The 17,134-nt window shown below is 40.1% G+C and overlaps 1 protein-coding gene across 4 annotated transcripts in view; it reads right to left on the bottom strand.

Moving 5' to 3' along the window:
- The window catches only part of disp1 (dispatched homolog 1 (Drosophila)), a 57,951-nt gene that overhangs the window by 4,840 nt on the left and 35,977 nt on the right, over positions 1-17,134 (bottom strand). The window contains exons 1-7 of one of the 4 annotated variants that reach the window (XM_024291349.2): positions 16,339-16,664; positions 11,224-11,915; positions 1,540-1,569; positions 1,025-1,148; positions 805-932; positions 289-383; positions 78-175 (exon numbers count right to left, since the gene is read on the bottom strand). In XM_024291349.2, coding sequence (XP_024147117.1) covers positions 78-175; positions 289-383; positions 805-932; positions 1,025-1,148; positions 1,540-1,569; positions 11,224-11,915; positions 16,339-16,398 — 1,227 coding nt within the window. In that variant the 5' untranslated portion in view covers positions 16,399-16,664. Of the gene's footprint in view, positions 1-77; positions 176-288; positions 384-804; positions 933-1,024; positions 1,149-1,539; positions 1,570-11,223; positions 11,916-14,037; positions 14,083-16,328; positions 16,665-17,134 lie in introns of those variants that run through there. The other 3 variants (XM_024291352.2, XM_024291353.2, XM_024291350.2) reach the window with 3 other exon arrangements.

Consider the following 17,134-nt stretch of genomic DNA (forward strand, 5'->3'; position numbering starts at 1 on the left):
CTTCAAAAAACAAAAAAAAGAAAACACATTTTTTTAAAAAGCATTAAAAGGTTAATGGAAAACTTTTATGTACTTACTCTGGTGTTGTCTTGATTACACATTGACTTTATGGCCTGAATATTCCACAGATTTTTCCCTTGGGCAGATGTAAACACCAGCCTGGAATAACTGTCAGCTTCAGAAAAAAAAAGTTTTAAACATACAAAATAAGGACAAAAACTCTTAACTTTAAAGCATCTATTCATTCTGATCATTTTAAACGACTGCAGTTCAGCTGTAAAGTCTTACCAGGAACATCGCAGAAAAACTCTTTCCTGAAGTCCCACTCTGCATGCCGTTTCTCTCTGTCCAAGTGATCCTCCGGCCATCTGGTTTCTTGGTGACTTCAACAGAACAGGTAGAGCTTAAGTGAATGTTGAAACTCTCTTTTGAGGTTTTATATTTTCAGTAAAAAAAAGAAAATACTTTGATGCTGTACAAATACCACAAATGTTATTATGTTCCAGTGATTGAACAAATTACTGTACACTGGCATTTATTAGTGAGTGTAGTCCCTTAGGACAGTGAACAGGATCCCCTCTAGCTGTGGACAAATCTCTGCTTTGTTCTCCTTTTCTTTCATGAAGGGATTCAGACTTCTCAGCCCATCTGTCACCATTATCCCTTAAAAAACTCACTAGTCTAGTCACCAAATCAGCCCTTATTACTGCACTCTGTTATAATTAAATTGAAAAACTCTAAAAAAAGCCACAAATGATACAGAGAATTGAAGCCTGAACTCTAGTGGGATGTGGATGAGATTACCTTTTGGCCTGTTCATCTGCATATTTGAAAGGATAGTTGGCCAGTGTGGCTTTATAGCCTGTGTTCTTCACCATATTGTTCCAGGTAACCAGTCTCTGACCGATCGCAGTCCCTCGTGGTTCAAAGCCCTTTCATGGGGAAAGAGAAACAATTAAACATGAAGTAAAAAAAAATATATCTTAACACTTGAAAATGTTCCCCTCATGTTTAATCCACTCACCAAAAGTGGGTCGGAGAAATCGGGCAGATCAGGTACTAGTATGCCTACAAGCGCACAGACCACTATGAGCACCGTGCACACCCCCAGCACAACCACCGGCCAATCGGCTATCAGCTCAGCATAGCTGCAAAAAGATACACAGACTTCACGTTACTAAAATAACTAAAACGAAACAGGATCCATGATGATAAAGGGAAAAAAAAGACTATGCAGAATTAGAGAAACAATTGAGAAAAACTTTTTGGGGGGATAAATCCTCTATCAACTCTCCTCGTAAAAAATAAAAGATTTTGGCTTTCAAAGCTCTCTTAATGAGAAGAGATGATCCAAAAAGCTACTTACTTACTAAGTACAAAGAAGGAGATGCACATCTCCCTTCTGTAATTATCATGACTCACTGCTGAGGAATGATGGCTCACAGAGAGTAGTGATGGATGGATGACAGGAATAAAGGGAGGAGGAGAGCTGTGCAATGCAGAGCATCGACAGCAGAGACGGTTTTTGGCCGCTCTTACCTTTTGGGGAATCGAAAAGGCCTTGCAGGGCTAAAACACACAAAAAAGGAGGAGATAAATCAGGTTTACATTTTGCAGCCAAAGCAACAACCAATCAGAAACAGGGACTTTCAAATAAGCACATGAGCTAAGATTTATTTCAGTTTTTCCTTTGGTTCTGGACCAGTGAAAACATTAAAAACAACCAATACGTGTCACAACACTTTGCAGTGAAGTTTTCTACTTCTAAAATGCAAATCGGTGAAATGAAATAAAAACTAACAGATCTTTAAAGCAGTTTTGACCCATGTGAAGAAGTCTTAGCTGTAAAAAAGTTCGGTAGCATCTATTACATTTACCTTTTTTCAGTCTCCATCAAGACTTTTTTTTCTTTTAACAATATAAGGGGGGTGACCTAAATGCATTTATGTGTACACAAAGTTCTTCAGCTGCTCAACATTTATCTGGATTTCTCGTCAGCTCCTCCCTAGAGCGGCGGGGGAGCGTCCGGTATGCCGAGAGCAGAAAAAGTGGAAAGGAGGTTCGGGTGGGAGGGCGAGGAGGAAACGGCAAGGGGGGGATCAGATATGGTTACCTGATCGTAGCAGGGCTTTGGGAGATAAGTGATCTGGGATAAAGAAGTTAGAACAGCGACCATGAGGGGGGGGTAATGACAGACAAGAGCAGCAGCACTATCGCGAGGTGGAAATGCTGCGACTTTGGGATCAGGGGCGCTTCGTGCTGATTAAATTAAGGTGGTTCCAAAGGCGATCTTATAGCGAAATATCAGTATGAGATTAAAACATATTTAAAGAGATTACATTATCAAAAATAAAAAAAAGTTAGAAGAATTGTTAAAATCAGGGTTCACAGAAAGCAAAACGGTCCCGCTCATATCTAGAAGGGAACATTTCTGTTGAACTCCTTTTGCTCTGCAGAAACTATGTCCTAGAAAACGACACAAGCTTTTCTATTTTGGCTACAAAACGGCACAATCATTACTAAAAGAACACTAAACGGTTTTGAAATAGATCAAAAGATGATCGGAGTGGGACAAAAATCAGGATCAATTTTGATCCCATAACTTAATGGAATTTGTCCTGTATCCACTTTTATTTGTAACCTGGTTTAAATAATTAGTTCAGTTTCTATCAAAAACCACGTTTCCTTGCATGACTTTGAACTGAAAGCCAAGGGAAAATTCTGCGTTGCTAATGTAATTCTTTGCACCCTGCCCTGCCTCCTGGCTTTCCATGTATGGCCTTGAAGTGCAGACCTCAGGGAAAGAGATATGGCCCAAAAATGGAGGAGTGGAGTTATTGGAAATACTTGGAACAAATTCATAAGAGCGCTGTCAGGCGTATCTATTTGTCTGCTCTGAGGTCTGTTTTGAATTTTGCTCCACAATCTGGATGTCAAAAAGATGTGCAAAGCAGCTCACCTGTGGACTTTAAAATGACAAGGTGAAATAAATCAAGAGAATGTCGAGTTGATAACAACTATTTATCCTGAGTCATAAAACTTTGGTTAGAAACAGTGATTTGCTGGAAAAAAAAGGAGGGCGTACAGGGCTGCTCAGGAAAGGTGGGTCGGGCAGCGGTTAGCGACAGAAAGCTCCTGTTGACTGACGAGGCTCTAAATTCAGACAGATGACAACCCACCGTGTCAGGTTTCCTTTGCAGCTCTCTGATCTTGATGCTTCCAAAGCAAACTGCGGCATCTAATGCTGAATCCTACATCTCCGTCAATCCCTCTCTCCACTCCTCATTTCTGCTTCCTCTTATTTTCATTTTTTCTTTGCCCTCGTTTGAACTCTTGGTCTTATTCCATGTACCAGAGGGAGAGCGTTTCAGGATCACTGGGCTAATTAAGAAGGTAAACACAGACTGCCAGCCGCTCACTCAACACCACGCTGACAGAGGAGGGAAGCAGAGAGGCTTCTGGAAGCTGCGGATGCCAAACGGTTTCTACGGAACCCTAATGTTTGGGTCAATGCTTGGTAAAAGAACCAATTCTGGACTTCTGGAACAGCACAGTAACTGGATCCACTAAAGGGGGCATCCTCTGACAAAATCAAAGCCACTGGTTGCTTCGGTTAGTGAGCGCAGAGGTTGAGGGTTAACCGTCAACAGATGGGTGGGTAAATACTTCATGAACGAGCCTCTTATGTCAGAGCAAGAGCAATTAATGTCAAGCATCAGGTCTGCCTCAGCCTTATTAGTGTCTAGCCGGAACACTGCATGCAATTAAAGGGTTAGAGCTGCAAAAAAAAGGCTTGATGCTACTTTCATCCCACTGACAGCAGAAACTGCCTGGACTGGAAAACACCACTTGGCAGTCAAAATCGGGATGAAGAAGCCCTATGTCCAGCTGGGACAACCCAAACGCCCATCAAGCACTGGGAAATGCTCATCTGTTTATTGGATTTTTTTTCCTGATTTTCTGGGGATTTTAAGGTGTTTCCAGGACAGATAAGTGGTATGATATTCTTGCCCTATTGGATATGTCTGTAAACGCTGCACCAGACCCTCACAACAAACTCCACTTATTGTAGAAGAGCAGCAGCTCAACTCCAAGCCATGTGTATATATTGTGTGTATTTCATGAAATGGTTTCAAAAAACATTTTAATGCCAAAAAATGCTACATTTTCTCTGGTGAAGTGGGCTTTACTTTTACTTTAAGTCCATGTTTTGTTATTTTCAAGGGCGGTGACAACAGAGCCGTTTTCCTCTGAAAGCTTTTTTTTCTTCTGTGGAATTTAGTTACTGTAATGAATCTGTGCTCACTGTAAGCATCAAATAAACCCAAGCGATGAAAACAGAACAAAAATAAAATAAACCTTCGAGACAACGAGCAACTATTACCCAGCTACACTCGCTCAAGGTTATGAAGCAAACAAAAGTTGACTTTTGGAAAAGAGGCAAGGCTGCCAAAAAAATGAGAAGCAGAAGACTCTGCTATACGTCACTTTGTATCAGCAATCAATGAGGGATTGTCATTCCAAGCATAATCCTGCAGTTTCTGGCAAAGTGATGGTTGGATTTTCCACAGTTGAGAACAGACTTTTTAAAATAATGATGTCCTGGAACAAGAAAAGGTTCTCAAAACATGAATTTAGACCCCCTACTTTGTCTTGTTTTACTACAGAACAGCATCAACACATTTAACTAACCTGCAGTTTTTCCTAAAAAACAAGTAAATATCTATAATTTCTTTAAAAAAACAACATTAATTTAAATATGTTATTTGTTTTTACTCAAACAACGAAAAAAAGGTCCAAATAACTAAAAAGCAACATGTGCTCTTGTCTGTTTGTGTGCAAACTTATTTGGGATGAGTGCATCCGCTGGTAAACATGGCCTTTTCTGTCTGCACCTGTCACCGGTTCGCATTCCTCGCTGTGAAATATGGCCGAGAAAAGATTCCAGGGCCAACAGGCCATTTCAGGGCCAAACGGCAATCACTCCTGTCACTCCATGTGACGTCTTCATCCACGGCTGCAGGCCGCCACCTCGCTCTTACGCAAAAACGTACAGATCTGTGCATCAGCCGGACAATTACAGAGCGAGGAGTCTCACAGAAAGTTCCCAGAAGCCCCTACAGAAATAAAAAAAAACTACAGTAATAAATGGAACTCAAGAAATCCTTAACTGTTAACCTGCCAAGATTCCACTCCACTGCTGACGCCAAATGTAAGCATTTTCAAGTGGGTGGAGTTCCTGCCAAAACCTATGAGTTATATGAAAAGCATTTTTTTCTGTTTTTCCTAATAAAAATTGGTTAAAAAAAACAGCTCTTGAGTTTTGAAAGGACAGTCGTCCTTGCATAAACTTTTCCACCAAGTTAAAGCTACATAGAGGTTTTTTCTAACCACACACTGACCCACACACCTGTTTTATCTCTAAACCAGCTGCTTTAAAGGCTCTCCTGGATCTTTTACAGCCCAATAATTACTGCCGGCAAGCAACCACATTTATGGTGGACAAGTGACCCGCACCTAATGTGAAGTGAGCTACTTGTGGTAATTGTCAAAATTGGTCTTTTTACTTCCTAAATTAAAGAGCGCAATATTTATCTTTGCATTTAGAACTCCCACTTCTCCAAATAAAATAAAAAAAATAAAAAAACTGCACTTTGGCACCAAAGCAAAACAGTTTTCCAAGCACAGCTTATGTAATCCCAAATGGCAGCTGGCTGTTCTGGATGAGCTCTCTCCAACCTGCACTACTGTAATTAGAGATGCTCCAATTCAGGACGTCTTTGGCGCCCCAAGTGGCTACAGGTTTAATGACAAGTAGCAAACAATTAAAAGGTATTAGTAAACCATTCAAATATTTAAAAAAATAAAGGTTTGTTTGCACTAATACTATTACCTTATCAATTACAATTACTTTATTAAGCCAATTGACAGAGAAAAACTACTATGGATCAAAGGAAATTAAGGTCTACACATCTAAATATGTTTTACAAAATGCTGGACATATGCAGTAGTTTATCCAGTACAAAGTGCAATGATAATCTTAACCAGCCTGCAGCAGCTAAACCTTATTACCCAGCTGAGTCTTGGCTGACTGCTCCAGAGAAGTTATGACAGAGTCGTGCTCACATCAGTCTTTGATCCCGCTTTATGGAAAAGCGTCAGTCTTTGATCTCAGTTTTCCATCTTTATTGGCTTTGCCTCATCCTCAGAAATAGGGGAGAAGGAAAGGTACAGACTCGTATTGAGGAGAAAATATGAGAATGTATAGTCTGCAGAAAATATGTATGCAAAAGTAAATACGTAAAAGTGGAATATTCTCATGAAATGACACTGAAAGCAAAATGTTTGTAAAACAACTTGCAATATCTACATAAAAAAATGAATTAATTCAGAATTTCTTGGATAACAAAACAAAAAAAAAATAGTACGAGAATGTAACAAAAATCCAAATACTTGGATTTCTGTACCTGAAAATTCAAGTAGTTATTTGTGACGTCTGAGATCTCTGATTTGTGATCTTTATAAATACTGTAGCATGTAGTGAAGTGATGTCATTATCACTCTAAAATGAAGAAAAATCCCACTTAATCAGAATGGGATTTTCTTACACTACTGAGGCTGGAAGTAAAACAATCTTTAAAGTAAAGTGTGGGTGAAGCTTCTCTTTTCAAAGTAAAACTTCAGGTTTTTTTTCTTGTTGGTGAATAAATGACATTGAATTTCAGCTTATTGTAAAAGTTCTGAAAAAAATGCTTTAAATATATTTAACAATTAGAATAAAAAAATAAATAAATCTGAATTTTAGAATAGATTAAACATATGGGATCAATAATAGATTTTTTTGTCAGTTTATAAAACACTGCTGGAAACAATGGTGTCAGTTTAGATCAAAGAATTTCCCCTTCTGGGATAAATAACAGTTTCTAAATTTGAATTTGAAATAAAGGACTGAGTGTTTTCTGATAGCCAGAGACATTCTTATGGAGGTGTTGCTGTGTTTTCATTTCCTATTTTGTTATCTGTTTGGTGGAACTGCAGTCAACAAAACGATGAGGATGGAAAAAAAGTGAAAAACATTTTCAGGATTTGTTGTAAAATGACACAAAGCAACAAAAAAAGTTTGTTTTGTTTAAGGCTAAAGTTAACCACAAAGTTGGCGGAAAACTTTTGAGTGCATCATTGTTTAAAGTGATAGAGAAACATTTCTTTTTTTATGTTGCGTTTTATCTGCTATATCTTGTTGATTCTGATCTCCCGTTCTAAATAAAAGTTAATAATGATGGTGATTAAATACATATTTTAACACAAAAAAGACATAAATAGCAACAACTGAGACATTTTTGTATTAAACTGTAAAAATTGTGGTTTAATCTGTGATTTAAAAGGAACCCCAGCCCTAAGGTTTAGAGATGTAGGTATAGGAAACAGCAAACTTCTTATTGGTGTAAAGAACATGTAAAAACAATCTCTAAATATACTGGATTACAGACATAACGTCTCTCTCTGAGGACAATTTCTAGTAAACGTTGCATATAAACAATTTTAGATCAAAATATTGGATGATAATAGACCTGTGTATATTTTGTTTCCATTGCAGCAAACTTGTTAGGAAAACAATTCAAAAGTGAGATCGTTCTTCATATGAAAAGTGACTTCAATGATCCAGGAGAGGCCAGACACTTTAGATGAAACATTTGAGAAACAATCCATCGCTATAAATCTGCAAAACGCCGTACACTGAACACCTCTGCTCTTGGCAGCTGTTCCCATCCAGCCACGCGGTCTCACAGCAACCGAAACATCAACTGCAAACAAATAAAACAACATTTGAACTTACTCAGGATTATAAGGCTGACCTTGCTGCAGACACGGCATGAGTAGGAGTGAGCGAAAAAAATGTTTGCTATCTGACAAGAATCTAAACTAAACTCATGGTTGCCATAAACAACACAGAGTGTTTGGAGGGGGGGGTGGGAGGACAGAAAACATTTACCTCCAGTGTAAATGAGGGAGGTTAAACACTCGGCATGACCCTGGATGCCTGAGTGTCAGCCTGCTCCTCGGCGACTCAGCTGGGGTCGTCGGTGCAGGTAGGAGCAGGTTGGCTGAACCTCAGGTGCCCCGAGGCAACAAATAATGTGTTTACATGCATTCTCTAAAGACACAGCTCCCAACTCTGCACTGCTCCCGCTGTAAAACCTCAAACTAAAGAGCTGCGGTAAATCCTTTTCTTCCAAAAACTAATCCTCTTTTACCAGCGGCGAGGTGCAAAACGGCAACAATTAACAACTAATTACTCCGCATGCAAGCTGCAGATTGAGTTGTAACCGTTTCTCCACTACTCTGACTCGGGGCTACTTATAGCGCACCAGCTGGGGCGTGTTGGTCCATCTGGATCCAAAGCACAGCTCTTTTGGCAGCCGTGATCACTCTGGTCATTGGCCGCCAGTCCGCCTTGCAGGGTTGTGCCATGGCACAAACCTCTAGACTCAAGAATGGGATAGTGTTACTGTGTGCGAGAGCTGTGATGGATCTCGCAGCTATAGTGATAGTCATACAGTGCTGTGAGTTTTTGAGTTGTCCGAGGGCTGCAGAGGGTCATGAAGATGACCGCCGGCTCAAAGCTCATCTTAATGGGAGTGTCTTGTAGTTCCCTTGAGGCTCATTAAAAATGGAATATACCACCGTTGTATGTGTATCACAAAGTTTTTGTGAGAGTAATGCAAAGCCTCGTTTCCACTGAGCGGTCCGGTAGTATAAGGTCCGGTATTTTGAGCCTTTCCATTGTAAAATGGACCCATCAAACAGTACCGAACCGTACCTCTTGAGGGCCCCATCGGTTGTAGGCCCATTGAAAAATGGAACGAGATTCCTGCTGTAGCCACCCATTGATTGGCAGAAATGGTTCATGCGTCACTACGCACGTCTCTACAACTGTTTTGGGATTCTACATACAAACAAGTCAATTGAGCATGTATTGACAGTTAAGCCAAGTCAAACTTTGACCAAACAGGGTCTCACATTCGGTAGTAACATATAATAGCATCCTTTTTAATTCACAGAAGTATTAACCGTTTGGTTGGGAAAAATAATAATTGTGGTTTGTGCTCAGAAGGATTTATATGACAACAAGTCATTCATATATGGAACAGAGCTGTGAAAGAAAAAGCTTGGAGCAAGAGTTGCGAGATTTTCACCGCTTTGACATTTTGCACCAAACCTCTTCCAACTGTAAGTAAATATGCTAGCGTCAGGTAACAACAGTCCAGTGCGAACACCTTATGCTAAACACATATTTAAGAATGTGCGTCAAGAACCTTTTTGACATGGCATAGCCGGCCCTAACGGTATCAACGTTAGTAGTTATGACTTTGTACCGACAGTAAAAGGAGTTTTTGAGTGAAACCAGATAACCAAATTGACCATCCGGACTGCCTGGCTGGTGAGCTGTGAGTAAGTAGGAGGTCGAAGGCTTTCACCTGCAGGCTTGGTACTAAGACGACTCAGGTCACTCAGCTGCAGATATCTCAAGATACTCGTGCTTTCCTTCGATTCTCAAGAACACATAACAGCTGTGAAAAAAAATCTCACAATGAACGGTGCTATTTCCAAAACAAACCCAAAAGCCTTTTAATCGTTCTCCAAATAGAAACTGTTAGGAAAGGTGATTAATCTTCAGTGGATTAATGGTTTTTGAAGTCAAAAATAGGAACATAAAACTGCCCCCCTGTTGTGAAACGCGCATTAAAAGGCCTCACTAAAGAGCTAATAGGACTTATCACTTTGTGTGAAGGAGACACAAGAGCGTGGCAATCACAGGCGTAATCCCTCAACTAATCTGGCAGATCACAGCCCTGAGGCCGATCAAGCCGATATCTGACACCATTTCCATGCCCTGAAATTATCAAGACTATTATCAGTGTATGGTTAAGTGGTTTGTGTGAGCGCGGAAAATAGATTTAACTATGACCAAAGCTTCACTGAAGAAGGGGCGGAGTAGAGAAAAGCCCCGCGTCTGCAGTTTAGAGCACAAACCTTGCTCCGCTCTAACAGGTATAGCATTTCCTGCGTCTAATCTCTTGATCTGACACGGAGACACAAAACGCCGCCGTACAGGAAGAGCGAGGAGGCTGGGGATGCAGTTCTGGAACAGACCCAGAAGCTATAATTCAAACCTGTCATCGCCGAACAAGAGGAACCCCGGTTTGGTAAATTAAAGAAAAAAAACAGGGAGGGGGGTCAGCAGTGGAGACCCAACATCTGCTCTCTTTTCTGATGTGGAAGGGGAGACGGAGGAGGGAGGGAAGTTGTGAGAGGGGTAAACAAAGACGGAATGAGTGTTAACAGAGTAAGAAAACTGGGAAAAGAAAAAAAAGCTAAAAGTAAAATAGGGAGGAGGAGGAGAAACCGCAGAGGCCGCTGAATGCGTTTAAATGCAGGCAACCAAATCTGATTTTCCTTCCATTTGCCCTCCCAGGGTTTAATGTGTACACATCAGGATCTGGTGAATGGAGCCGCTACAGCAGCATAACTGCCATGCTCAACGCCACACACAATGCTGATCTTTCTATTGAGATTGACAGTATAGAGGGATGGAGAACCCAGATTTCAGTAAAGGAAAATTAAGCAGCAAATGTTTATGCATAATATGTACATTCCGCCTTTTTTTTAATTAAAAGATGAAAGATTCTACAGAGATTCAAATGTGGAAAAAAAACAATTCAATGAGTGTTGGAAAATCTACAATAATCGACAAATTTTGATGTTTTTAGTTCCTATTTCAACAGAAAGTTTTAAATCTACATAAAAGATCCTTCATGTGATCTTTTTTTTTTTAAAGCTTCGTTCACACCGCCCTCGCATTTAAGCGACCACTTCCATTTAAAAGTCTATGTAAACGCATGTTTTGGGCTTCTGCATTCAAAACTGTTGATAGATCAAGTATAGCTATGCACATTTTTGCAACCGTTTCTGGAATCCACGTACAAAACGTGCAGCTACTGAACACGCATTGAATGTTAAACCGGGTTGAACTTTGATCAATCAGGGACTCAGATTTGGTTGTGATGAATGAACAACATCCCTTTCCCCTGATCATGTGCACCCAGTGTTTCATAAATCGGAATTGAGCTGAGAAAGAGAAAGCCTGGAGGAAGATTTGCAAGATTTGCACCACTTTGTAGTATTGTAAGCCTGGGATCAAGAGAGACGAGGAGAACCTACCTGATGCCCGGTGCTTGTGTTTGGCTCTGGAGGTGCTCCTGCCAGCGCTGGTGATGATGCAGAGAGAGCTGTGGCGATGGGTGATGAGGATGCAGATGACAGTAGGTGCAGGCAGACAGGCAGCACGAAGCAGTTCCTGGGTGCGATCCTGGACTAGGACCGGAACTGGATCCCGAACCCGTGCCCTGGCTTTTGAAAATGGGGCAATCCTGCTGCCCGCAGGGGCAGCACAGGGCGGAGTGAAGGTGGCAGTGCTGGCAGGAGACAGGCTGGAGAGGAGGAGAACATGTCGGGGAGGAATAGTGGTGACCGACCCCTCTTTTGGGGTCTGGAGCGGGGAAGGAAGAAGGCGACGGCGCGATGCTCCTCGGGGTGCCGTTCTGTTTGAGCACGCCGCCATTTTGACACGGCCTATCGGCTCTCTGGACAGCGTGTGACCTCTGCTGCAAAGTTTGGGCTTCAGCCAAAACCGTGGGGTCTTCACCTCCTTCCGCTGGGTGGTTGTCGGGACTGGAAGCAGCTGTGAGTGGGTCCCGACTGCTGCCGACTGCCGTGCTGGTGCCCGAGGGAGCGTTTCCTTTGGCCAGAAGAGGATGTTGGTTTCTGCAGCCGAGGGCCAAAGGGTCGCCACTTGTATCGCTCAAGGCCATGGTAGTCTGCCAGCGAGCCTGGCACCAACACAACCCCCTCCTCTGAGAAAAACAACGAAAAAAAAAAAACACATTTAAGAAACAATCCCTCTTGTTTCTTTAATCCACACACAACCACAGCGCACATAAGAGGCCCGAACCGCATACGTGGAGCTGTGTGCTGCATTAATTCTTGGCTTCAGGCGGTGAGTTTGTGGAGTCCCAGCAGGAACAGAGAGCCAGAATATAACTGCTTCTTGGCAAGAGGAGCCCCACAAATATAAACCACACAGTCGTTATGAAATGATGGTGTTGGTGGAGTTTATTCAAATGAGAATTACCATGCCTTTTAATGAGTTCTGGAAGCAAAAACGTTCTTTCCCCCCCTAATTCTCTGGACGCCATTTGATTGCTTCTTGACAAACATCATAGAGATATTAGTTTTGACAATTACCTCCCACTGGAAATTAGGATTTCCAATTGGCTTTACTTTATTAGGGAATAAACTCACCTACCAGTAAGCCTTGCAAAAAAATGTTCAAATTAATACAAATGAGGCAGAGAAAGTCAAACCAAGAGGAAAGATTCTTTTCTGATCAAAAGAAATCCAATTTAAGTGTTTTTCCTATGCAAAATTATTTGTATTTTTCTCAGATATAAAAAAAATTGTTTGCTCTGATATAAGGAAAAACAAAATGATGCTAAAATGAGGATGTTAGAGGTGTACAAAAATATCAATTGAGTGAAATATCGCAATACTTGTATTGATTTAAAATACTGCTAAGGCGATATTAAATTATTATTTAAAAGCTAACATGTAGTTCAGTCTTTCTTATGTTTTACACTTAAATGTTTCTTAAATTACTAAAAGAAAAGCATCATGAATGTGCTTGAGTTGAAGCAACTTGTTAATGAGACACAGGTGCCTATTGCTATGATCATTAAATACCATATATTTTGCTATTTTAATTTTGTGAAAAAACATAATATTCAGATAATTAAGAAGTACTAATATTAAAAAAAAAAAGTAAAATACTGTCTTGGGATTCATCGGGATATGTATCATATTGCCAGACTCTTGTCAATACACACCCCCAACGGTAAAAATACGAGAAATACTATATTTTTGCATAGACACACTGACAAAAGGAGCTGGTTTATGCAAATGTAGTAACCACATTATTTATTTTTTTAAGTCCAAAAGTTATGCTTAAATAAATAAGATAAATCCACAACAATTAAACAACAACTATTTTATTGTCACTGTTTAAATGACAAACTTTTCTGGAGCCTCAAAGATGCTGATGAGGAAAATCTGGGTGTCAGATGTTACAAGACTGAGCCAACAGAGGCAGATTGCATTTGATGGATTGTTATTGTCAGGTTGACAATCTGTATAAATTATTTTTCGTTTTAGGAGGGTTGGCTCAGAAGAACTTAGTCTGACAGCATAAAAGAAGAAATTAGAATCCCATTAAGAGACGGCCATTACATTTTGAAATCATATTATAAATCATATTTTAAATAATCTTTAAAGCATAGAAGTATCTTATTATAAAAGTTACGTTATTTTTAGATTCCTTGAAACGTCAGAAAAAAAATCCAGTGGAGCAAATGGATGGAGTTTTGAAAATCTGCTCCGTTTATTCTCCTGATGGTGATTTGGCATTAGGATGGACTTTATACCGTAAACTGTGAAGTCTGCTGCACATGTGTGATCTGCACATCGAAATGTTTAAAGACTCCGGTTTCGCTGTGATATTTTTTAAATTGCAAAACTAAAAATTATTTTTTTAATTACACATGTTGTCAATACACAATAAAGTCAATTGTTATAACGGTGATTTAATCAAATAAAAAAAAAAAAATTACAGTAATGTTTTATTTTTAAAAATATCTAAATTTGAATTTTTTTTAAATGGAGATAAAATCTTTCAAAATAGACAACAAACATGTTTAAACATCGTGTTTTTTTACTGTTTTTAACACATTTTTGTGGCATTTTTCATATGATGGAGGACAAATCTTAAGAAAATTAAGCTTAAAATTGTATATCTGAGTTTTTCTTTATTCAAATTGTTGTGAATCTGTAAGAAATAAAGAAATGCAGTTAAAAAAAAAAAGAGTATTTGTGACGCAGGAAATACACTGGACGGGTCACAAGCTCCCTGCTCGGAGCTCTCACCAATGAGGAGGGAAAGGGGGGCGGGGTTGCTCCGCACCAACAATCTCGTCCACAACTCAGAGTAGTTGGAAAGTTTCTTTTCTTTCAGACACCTTTAAAACATGAATCAAATAATTGCGTTTGTGGGCAAATACACATATTTTAAACTTTTCAAAGTAAAAGCACTCAACAAAGGCTCTATACTTTTAATCCTAGAGTTATCAGGGAAAAACAACCGCACAGATTTTTGCAAAAAAAAAAAAAATCTTATCAAAGAATGTTTCTCTTTTTATGCGACGGTCATGGTGAAGACGGTGAAAGGAAATCTGTTATCTGTCATGGCATCTGGCAAACGGGAAGCTGATGACATGGAAAAGGTCTCAGATGCTTCAGACTTTACTGCAAGTAACTTTAGAGCTCTGGTACGTGTCGATATCAAATAAAATATGACCCGTTTGTGTTCTGTCAAAAAGCCAAGCAGCCACTTCACATAGCTTCAAGATTTAAGTCCAGTTTATACAAATTTAAGTGGAGCTAAAGGGATTTTGGTTAAGTTTAATGATCCCAATAAAACATGATCATCAAATGAAAATGTCAAAGGCAGCTGTGCGCAAACACAGTTTTATTTTAAACTAACAGTCAAAAATGTCATTTTGTGAAACAGATGAGCCTTGAGTTTAGCTTTAAGCGAAGCGTCACACTTGCCAGTCCCTTCATCCAGAAATCGGACTTGAGACATGCGACGTATTCAACCAATGTGACACCTGAACATGAGTGAGTGGCGAAATATGAGCCTGAGAGCCCGGTCGGGTCAGAGGTGGCAGAGAGGCCGGGGTTGGGAAAAAAAAAAAAAAAAAAACGGGGGGAGGAGAGGAAGAGTAACTCCAGAGCCCGAAGAGTTCAGAATAGCAGAGCGCTGAGGGAAGCCCAGATGAAGTCATAAGTCTGGGGTTCACAAAGCTGTCAAAAAAAACTGTAATGACTCAAAAGTGCTCAAAGAAAGCATTTGAGGAACTGAATGCAGTTCTTGACTAAAAAGATTTTTTTTTTTTTTTTTTATGATGTTTGCGTCCAGTGGAATTCAGCCTCAGATCTGTGTGGATCCACGCCATCGACATGGAGGTGATACTTCTGTGAGGACACAAGCAGGGCCTTGTGTCTTTCCTTCAAAATAAAAGCACAAAACTAGAACAGATATAAAGAAAGAACGGGTTTAAGATTTGGTGGTGGTGAGACTAGAAACAGTCAACCAAACTATGTCAACTATTTTTAAAAAACGGCAGAAAGCAAATTAGGATTTGAAAAAAATAACTAGAGAAGAAATAAAGAGCTGTGGTTAAGCTCTAAAAATCAAAGCTGAACCACTTCTTACCTAATCTAAACTCTACAACTACCACATGTGACCCAATTGTTATTTATACCAATTTTTTTTAAAGCAAAAATCTATTAATTTTACATTGATTTATAAATTTACCATATAAAAAAAGACAAAAAAGACAGACCAAAATACTCATAAGTAGTTTGAAGCAACAGGTTATGACGAAGAGCTCCTTTTGCCGTCTTTCAAGTTCTGATTATGGGGTGTGAGAGATAAGGAGAGACCTTGGGCGACAGCGCAAGGCGAGGCATCTGCACCCCTTTAATCAAAGCTAATAGGCAGCAATTACCAGGAATCAGTCAAGAGACGGTTCATGACAACACTGCCTGAAATAATGAAACCAACAGCGGGGAGTAACCTTACAGATGTGCACATGCTCGGCATGGCTGCAGGACACATGCAGTCCTGGCTGACAAGTTTCTGGTTGTCAGGAGAGATTTTGGACATGTATGAGCACCCCCCCTCAAGGGAATTCACTCACTCACAGCTGGGTGGTTAAACATGCCAAGTAAATATGGGTGGCTTCAGGCTACAGTGCTTTCTGACCAAAAAGGAGAAAAAAGTTAAGTACTTTTGAGTGCATGTTTTAAAAATAATAACTTAAAGAAAGTATTAGGATGGCTGGAACTGTAGTGTAGGTTTTATTTTCCTGCATTTTACATGTTCAATTAACTTTTTTCCTCTTAATATGTTCAATTATAAACTTCTTGAACAAAAACAATCTATACTGATAAACTTCTTGAACAAAAACAATCTATACTGTAGACAAAAAAAGAAAAATGCGTTTTTGCCAAACACTTAAAGACGCACTTCACCTTCAAATCTCCAAACCTCAAAGCTGAAAACCATAAGACTTTCTGTTATAAACGCTGACTCAAGTTTTAAGTAAACGAACAGATGACAACAGAGTGAGGGGCAGTCAGTCAGTATCCACCTTGTCCTACCGTGTTTGTTGTGTCTCCCGGCACTTTACGCGCGTTCACGCCAGTGGGATTCGGCAGCATGCGACGCGTTGCAACATCAAACGACTAAAAAAATAATGTTTTCTTTCCGCAAGCACCGCTAAACAAACTATTATTAAAAAAATCAAAGCAGCTGCAACAAGTCTTGTTGTTTCTCCTGTGCGTCCTGCTAGAATGTCACACCGCCTCACACTCTCCCTCACAAACACTGAAGGATCTGCGCGCTGCTCCCTCCGGAGGGACGCTGGTGGGCTGGGACTGCGCCGGGCAGCACTGATAGGACGGTCACACAGCCTGCGTTAACCCCCTCAGTGCCGAACACCAGGATTTTACGCACAGCCTGCATAAACGTGCGCATTCTGTGCGTAATTTCGCGGCATAGCTTTCAAAGTCACGAATTATTAAAAGGGAAGCCATGTTTTCTTATTATTTTTGACACATTTTGCCATTTTGGTGTTTTTTTTTACATGTTCTTGTGGCTTTTTAACTCATAATGGAGGACACATTAAGATTAAAACTGTGATTCTGAGAATTCCTTTCTTCAGATATTGATGGATCAGGAGCAGACAAAACAACAGAGTTTGAAAAATGCTCTCAGTGTGATGCAACAACTGAAATCGACGGGCTTCAAGATCCCTGCTCCATTTCAAGCATCCACTTGCAGACAAATAGATCCATTAACGTCTTTGTTTTCCTTGTCTGAGCTGGAATCTGGATCAAACCTGAGTAGCTGCTATAGAAACGTTGACTCAGACCAACTCGGACCAATCACTGCTCA

The sequence above is a fragment of the Oryzias melastigma genome, linkage group LG24 (genome assembly GCF_002922805.2).
Source record: "Oryzias melastigma strain HK-1 linkage group LG24, ASM292280v2, whole genome shotgun sequence".
Taxonomy (NCBI): Eukaryota; Metazoa; Chordata; class Actinopteri; order Beloniformes; family Adrianichthyidae; genus Oryzias; species Oryzias melastigma.